An 8792-nucleotide genomic window follows, 5' to 3' on the forward strand; every position below is an offset into this window, starting at 1 on the left:
ATATATTTATATATATACATTTTACATATGTGTGTGAATTATATTATGTATATTATATATAGTGTGTATGAAATATGATCTAATTTGCACTTTTGTTTGCAGACAGTGCAAACAAATAGTACACTATCTGTCTATGCTGATATATACAAAGTAAATAAAAAGTATAATGATAAAAAATATGACATGTACATTATTTATTCTGTACTTTCATAACCATATTTTAATGGCAGTAAATTCAAATGATTTTATAAATCACATATTTGCATATTCTATGACTTAAAGGTACCAATTCCCAAAGTAAAACATTTGGGTGTAAATGCAGGATGAAGGACACACATGATTATAACACTATCTGACCAAAGTAGAACATGGTAGCAACCTTATTTAGAATCATCATCATGTTTAGTATAAATGATTTATTGCATTATTAATTCTTATTTAGATATTTGTTAAATTTTAAAATATTATAATAAATTATTACTTACTTACTTGCAACGCAATAATATCCATTACCAGTAAAACCTTGTTTACATGAGCATGCATAATTTCCAGAAAAAGAATCATATGTGCAGTCAGCATCACTATGACAGTTATGAGCAAAATTACATGACTGTGTATCATCTACACAAATAATTCCATTTCCACGATATCCTTCACGACACTGACACTGATACTGCTGAGTTGCATCATTTAATATACACTCAGCAAAAGGATGACAGTCATTGTTAAAGCGACAATCTCTAGTATTTTGATTTTCTTCATCTTGGTAACATATGTATCCATTTCCATTATATCCTTCATTGCAGATGCAAACAGCAGATTGATTTTGAAGCTGAATACAGCTTGCATTAGGATCACACTGTATATCTGCACAAGTGTCCATTCCTTTAATTTAAAATATAAAAATTATTAAAATTTAATTAATGCATAGTTTCATATGAATACTGTATTAAGTTTTCAAATATGTAATAATTTTTATAACTAAGTTTTAGAAATATTATTTTATTTTTATTAAAATAGTACTGGACATAGGGTATATATAAAAACAAGCATGAACTTCTGATAATCAAATCACTAAACACTGAGTTAATTTTAGACTATAAATTATTGTTAATTATTGAAACAAATTTAATCAAAAGATAGTTATCATATTGTATTAATATTTACATTAATTTAAGAATATTCCAGAAGAAACATTGACCCAGAGTGGGACTCAAGTTTACATCTGTTTATCACATAGGTGTGCTGTAGCAGATTACATGTGATTCAGTTACATGCTATTCCCTTACAAAATTTGCTAACTGGGTCAAAGCTATTATATATTGGGGCAACTGCCAGAATGCTTTTCCTCTGTCTTGTGGAGCATTGTAAAGATGATGTGCATAATAGGTGTACAACAGAACTAGCTAAACAAATAATGAAGGATAAGTTTGATCTACTTTGGTCACAAACTTTATTTCTAAAATGCTGTGGGGACCAAAAACACTATTCATCTGGAATCTCTTTTCATTGTGTCAATGCCACCATGCAACTCCCCATGCTTGATATACCAAAGCTGTGGCTAGCATTGAATAAACATCTAAACTCTTACATTGTGTATTTCATGATAAAAAACATCTCATTTCATCAGTGGTGCTGCTATGTATAGGAAATCCTTGTTAATTTGAATTTGGATAATTCATAACTGTACTTTTGTCCCAGCCAGGGATATAGAGATTTACACATTAAGGAATTTGGTTAGTTTGAAATACAGCTACTTTGAAATTTGAAATGAAAATTCTGTCCAAACTATGATATGCATACATTAACTTGTTCATTTAGATTGAAGTGCATTCATACTGTAAGAGAACAGTAGACCAAGAACAACTCAAATCTGGTCAATATGGCTTTGCTTTTACAGTAACACATTTTCAGATGCCACCTTACACATGGATGATCCTTTTTTTTCTCTTATCTCATAAAATATAACTGGTTTTTGGAATTGCAAAATTGGGCTATGAGTAGCAGATTGAGATATCTGTAGGCTCTAGGCTACTATATTTGGGTGACTTACTACTTTTTGGACCACTTTAAAAATAATTTGGACTAAATTTCAAGGAATTCTACTTTACTTTTTATAAAACCTATCTGGCAGCATATGAGGTTCTCATTGGACATGTGCTGCTTACCTGCAGTTTATTTATATTATTATTATTGTTATTAATTCACAAAAATAGTATTCTGTCCTTAATAAATTACATGGCAATTGCATGGCTAGATGTGCATAGTAATGCTCACACTACAAGAAACAATGCTAAACTGAGCAGGAAAAAGCAAATTTGTTTTTGCAAATTTGCAGTGAGATCACATGGGCACACCAATGAAAACTGAGGCAAATTTTTTGTGAAAAAAATTGACGAAAACTGAAACCGACGATAATTGAAGTCAATGAAAACTGAGGTATTACTGTATATTGACATTTATGTAATTTAATCAGATGTANATATAAGAAATTATTAATATTCGTCTTGTTTGAATATAATTTTGAATTTGATTTAAAAGTGGGATTAGTATTAGTGACATTTTATATTAATTAATAGTTGGCTGGATGGCCTTTGTATAGATACCATCCCGCCTCCTGGATTTTAGTTTGGATTCAGAAACATCAAGTTTTTCGTGGATAGTCTGTCTTGTATATGTCAGAATCTGCCCCTCATCACTTGGCTGTTTCCATTGTAGGCCTGGCCAAAACAATAATGGACATGGAAAAAAGGTCATCTTAGTATCCAAAGGGTGGAAAGAAGAAGAAATTTTTAAAAATCATTTCATTATGAGTTAATTTTAGTAAATATCCAAAATATTTTTATGACCAACTCTTTCTATGCTATCTAGTTTGGAATTTTTTATACCTGTATATCAATTTTGCATATACAGGATAATGAATATTTCAAAAAATTCTATATGATATTTAATTGTTGAATTATTTTTTTATCAAATTCTGTTGTAATAGAAATAAATGTTTACATGATATATTATAAATTGTGTATGTCCCATGTTTTGGTAAAAGATCAAAAATTGAAAAATTGCAAAAACCAGTAAAAAAACATTAACAAGTTTTTTTTAAAGAAAATTGTTTATTTTTAAGTAAAAATTGCAATTTTGTAAAAATCACCCCCATTTACAATCTCAGTTTTGGGTCTAGTAAAAAAGTATAAAGTTTGTGTCAAAATAAACAAAGGTGAAAAGTTATTAACAGAAGATGAGGCTTTTTATAATGGAGGATTTGAAAGAATATATAAAAATAGCCTTCATTTACATATAAATTTTATTGTTCCATTTTGGGGTCCACTAAATAAATGATGATATAGAAATCTACATAGAAATAAACCCACATATTTTATGCTCAGTTATCAGCAAACTGCATGATATATGCTTTTTTAGAATTCTCACAATCTTTCATACCTCTGTATACTAATTTTAACTCTTGTATTTAAATGTTTTAACTTCTATCTGCTCAATTTTTTATTAAATCTGTGTGGAAGAAAAATTGAGTCATTCCACTCAGAATCCACTAAAACAACTAAGATCTTATTGACATGTTTAGTTGTTAACTGCTTAACTTCACATACAAGATATTCATAATTAACATCAAGTTTATTTAGTTTTCTCGTTGGAATAGTTTGAAGTGTACCAATCATATTTAGCTTTTTCAAAGTGTCCATGCATATAAGAATAACTTTATAATGACCTAATGCTAAAATGTGAATTCCATTTTCTTATATATATATATCTTATCATGCCGATATGAAAGAGCTATCTTCTTTACTTGCACCGAATATATTTCATGCTTAGTACTTCTAATTCTAATAAATCGATTATTAGAGAAATAAGTTGGTGTCATTTAAATTTGCCAATTGGTGAACAATTCGGGTTTTCGAACCAAATTATACATTTGATTGTAGAAGAAAAGTTCATGGTTTAATATTTAAAAGACCTGCAAATCAAAGATCTGAAGGATAAATAATGAAGTTCCAAATTATCTATACAGTACTAATATTATAAAGAGGTAATGTTTGCAAGTTTGGATGTAGCTGGTAATCTCTGAAACTACTCATCCGATTTCGAAAATTTTTTCACCAATATTTAGAATGGAACTTCAGGGTGGACATAGGCTGTATATTATTCCGGTAAACATTCATATAAATTAAAAGATATCATCTAGGTTAAGGCTTTTATGTCCAACAGATGGCACTATGAGTACGACACCCTAAGTTTGCTTTTCTGTGAAAATGAACTAAAGCGGATCATCTTCTATCTATCTATATAAATAATAATGTAATGTTCATTTGTTCCTACCAATTTTTTTGAAATTTTGACACAACGCTGCATTTGAATACGCACATGTTTTTATATAATATACATGTAGAAATTCCCTCCACTGAAGGGAGACAGTTAGGATTAAGGCTTAACATAAAGAACTCTGCTTCTATTTATACTATTTTAGATCCGGGTTTTTGCGTTTTTGATTGTGTTTCAAGAGAATGTACACTAAGAAGAAACTTTTCTAAAAATTTTCCGCTCCACGGGGGAAGTGTTATACATTTATAATAGATACATTTTGAGCCACAACAACGCATGGCGGGGTCTGCTAGTATTGAATATTTATATAAGTTATTTGGTTATAACTAAACATAGTAATAAGATCTTAGTTGTTTTAATCGATTCTAAATGAAACGACTCAAATTTTTCTTCCACACAGATTTAATAAAAATATAACATGTATTTTATTTAATGTTTTAACCTCTATATAAGAATTTAAATTAGTATACAGAGGTATGAAAGATTGTGAGAATTCTAATAAAGCACATATCATGGAGTTTGTTAATAATTGGGCATAGAACATGTGGGTTTATTTTTACGTTGATTTCTATATCATAATTTATTTAGCGGACCTCAAAATGGAGTAGTAAAATTTATATGTAAATGAGGGCTATTTTTATATATTCTTTCAAATCCTCTATTATATAAAGCTTCATTTTCCATTAATAACTTTTCACCTTTGTTTATTTTGACATGACCTTTACACTATTTTTTAACTGGACCCAATATGGAGATTGCAGTTTTTACTTAAAAATGGACTATTTTCTTTTTTAAAAATACTAATTTTGTTGTTATTTCTTTTACTGATTTTTGTGATTTTTTTTGATTTTTGTTCATTTACCAAAACATGGGGCAAAACTTTCATTTATACACTACTATCATGTAAATACAGTAGAATCTTGTTTTAATGTATTGCTCAGGTAGTCAAAAATTATCCATTGTTCTGAGAATACATTATATTGTGAACAACAGATTTCCCATATATTCAGGAAAATCTGTTGTTTGATAAAATTTTCATGTTTAATCTCCTACATATAATGCTAGTACTTAAAATTATTCAATCTCTCAAGATCTCTCTCCTTTAGGCTACAGAAACACATATGTTACAAGATCGCATAGCTCATTAGCATTTCACTCGACTTCACAATTTGTTAAAAAGTTCCTCTATCTTGGTTTGTTTTGATACCACTTTTCTGCTTATTAAATACAACAATTATTTGATATTAATGCCATGTACAATCTGTTCGTTTATGGTGAAACTCGTAAGAAAGGTCTTCGTGACTTGGAAAGACTCGATAGCCTTGCTAAATTTTGGCACTATATTTCGACCAGTGGCGGCTCCTCAATCATGTCAGCTTACTGACTCTGTGTGTACAATTCTTCAGTTGTATTGTATGTATCCCAGATATAACAAGTGCATCATCAAATTCTACAAATTCCCAGAAACACCCAAATATTAACTAAACATAGAAAAAAATGCAAAGTTTACAATGGATGGAGCTAGAAAAATCCATTATTCTGAGTTACAGATCTGCTAAAAGGAGATAAAATTATATTTATTTGGTGGGACCTGGAGAAATTTATTTAGAGAAATTCGTTGTTCTGCGATCTGTTAAAACAAAATTCTACTGTTTGTTTGTTTCTTGGTGATGATTGAATTACTTTATATTAATATTGTTTATACTTAATATTACAGCATATATATACTGTATATATATTTATTTATTTTGTTTTTTTTTCATTATAATACTCTTAATACCTTTAATAAAATATTAAAATTTAATTTAAACGATACAAATCATACAAGCATTATATAAACAATATACAATAGAGTCGAATCATCGATTATAATCATGGATATTGTAATCAGATTTCAGTTATAGTTATCATCATTAGATACTTAGGCATTTTTAAGCAGTTTTTTTCTCTATCAAGTTCAGCATGTGCTAATTAAGCAGAATTGTTATCAGTCTTAACCAATATTTTAAATTCTGAATAAATATTAAACAGAAAATGAACATGAACCTCAAATTCAGTGCATTTTCTATTTGGTATTCCTACTGTCTAGTTCTGAGATCAGAGATTTGAATGGGTATTGTTTTAATTTTATTTGCTTGCAGTATAGAAGTTTAAATTACTGGAATTTCTTCAATTATTTGCTGGTTTGAGTTACTAGTAATTAATAAATTTTCAAATTTCTAACTACTTCAGCAAAGGAGGAGTTAAAAAGCATGTGAATGTTTTCAAAGAAAAATATTTGATAATTTCAAATATAAATCTTTTAATTAATAATCAATAATTAAAATTTTATGCTATTAGCTTGTAAATAAATAATAATATTATTCTCTCAATTAAAACAAAAAAAAACTTGTCATTATGATATAATATCCAAATAATTTAAGATGATTTGGTATATACTTTTTTGAAGAATTATTTTTAAAACTAATTTTAATTTTTAAAAACTAAATGATGATAATTAATTACCAGTTGCTGGTGAACAGGTTTTTCCATTTCCAACATATCCATTATTACATACACATCTGTAATGTTCTGATTGAGTGTCATAGATACATTGAGCATTTTTGTCACAATTTTCTACTGTATTACATTCATCTGAAAAAAATTTCAATGGTTATTATAATTTATCACAAGATTCATGTATATGAGCTTTTAATTTGTAAAATATCATAACAATTCCTCCTATGTGTCAGTAGATTTTTGCTTAATAATAGTCATAATAGATTTTTTAGCATGAACTTCCATACAAATGGAAGCCTATGTATAAAATTAAATTAAAAGACTGCTAACTCAATAACTCAAAAACCAGCAAAAAGAACTCACTTTAACTCAGAAAATGTTTTCTTTCATCTTGAATGGACATTTTTTAACATATGGATTCCAATTTCAAATGTTAAAGTCTGCAAGATGTCCATTTAAGATGGAAGAAAATGTTTGCTGAGTTAAAGTGAGTTCTTTTTACTGGTTTTTGGGTTAATAGTCTTGTTGAAGTTAACCAGTATTTAGTAGTCATCATTTGCAACATGAAAACATACAGTAGATAACAAATAACATTTTTTTGGTGTTTGTTAATTTTATAAAACTTCATATATTTACATGAGAAATACATTTGCATGAAGAAGATGGGATGAGGATAAGAATAAACCCTAGATCACTTTTGTAATAAATACCTATTCTTAAATAAAAGATAACACACTAAGACAAAGACATTTCAATGAACTCTATTGTACTTTAGTGTATATGAATTGCTGGAAAAATGGCTAATATATTTAATTAGAACTTTTATAAAACAAGCTATCATTGACTGTAATAATTTTTATGTTCATGCTAAAGTTTAGTCTTTTAATATAATTAAATTTGTTTGCACGTAGAAGGCATTCTTAGATGATTTTAATATAATTATTTTATAACAAATTATAGGAGTTATTTGTTACTCAAAAACAGTTAATTCTATGACATTTACAAAATGATTACCTATAGCTCTGCAAGTAAGACCATCACCATCATATCCATTTTTACATTGACATACATATTTCTGAAGATATGAATCATATACACATACAGCATGTACTGAACAAACGTTAACAACGTCACAACTGACTTCATCTGAAATGTAAATAAGAATTTTCAAAAATCACAATTTGAAATTCTGTATTAAATTATTAATTGAACAAGTTAAAGGAAAATATTTTTTTATAAATTTTTTATGATAAATTTTAAATTTAATAGTTTGCTATTAAGTATATATTAGGTGAAAATTTTCAAGTAACAACTAACCAGTAGCCAGATGGATAAAATTATTGAACATCAGATAACACCTGACCAATGGGCTGACCAAATGGCATTTTCTGAATTTTCATCACAAATTAACACACAAATAAGGACACATCAAGAAAACTCCACAAAGGAAGCCCATTTATCAGGTGCAAATGTAGGACCAGCTACTAGTGTTTAAGTGGTTTTATCCACTTGGCCACTGGTGGATTTCTTATATCAATGAATAAAATATAAATTTATCTGTAAAATATAACTTTAAGATAAAATTTAAAAACTTCAATCAAATTTTATTAATAAAATAGTCTAATAATAATATATATTAGTATTAGAACTAAAGCCTTTTTAGGCATAAAAATGTGAAGTGTTTTGTTTAAAATGTTAATACCGTTGTCCCTCTATAGTCTGACGTTTTTTAATCCGACATGCTCAGTAGTCCGACGCACCTCCCGTCAAGGTACCCGTCCCCGTTACGTGTCTGCTTGCACAGAAGCATGTCGCGATGTGAATCTCCCCATCCAATTCTTACTCGATGACACACATTTTGTGTGTTTTATGTGAGCAGTTCTGTTCGAACAGTTGGAGTAGAGAATATTGTAAGTTACTGCTAGCAAAACAATGCGAAATATGTAATTATTTTC

The 8792-nt window shown here is 28.4% G+C and overlaps 1 protein-coding gene across 1 annotated transcript in view; it reads right to left on the bottom strand.

The window, feature by feature from the left end:
* LOC111624966 (nidogen-1-like) overlaps window positions 1–8792 on the bottom strand; it is a 47652-nt gene that overhangs the window by 15087 nt on the left and 23773 nt on the right. Inside the window, exons 15-17 of the mRNA XM_023367967.1 lie at window positions 7852–7983; window positions 6844–6972; window positions 490–885 (exon numbers count right to left, since the gene is read on the bottom strand). Coding sequence (XP_023223735.1) covers window positions 490–885; window positions 6844–6972; window positions 7852–7983 — 657 coding nt within the window. The remainder of the gene's footprint in view (window positions 1–489; window positions 886–6843; window positions 6973–7851; window positions 7984–8792) is intronic.

Source organism: Centruroides sculpturatus, unplaced genomic scaffold (assembly GCF_000671375.1).
Source record: "Centruroides sculpturatus isolate CEXI.00-Female unplaced genomic scaffold, Cexi_2.0 scaffold77, whole genome shotgun sequence".
NCBI lineage: Eukaryota > Metazoa > Arthropoda > Arachnida > Scorpiones > Buthidae > Centruroides > Centruroides sculpturatus.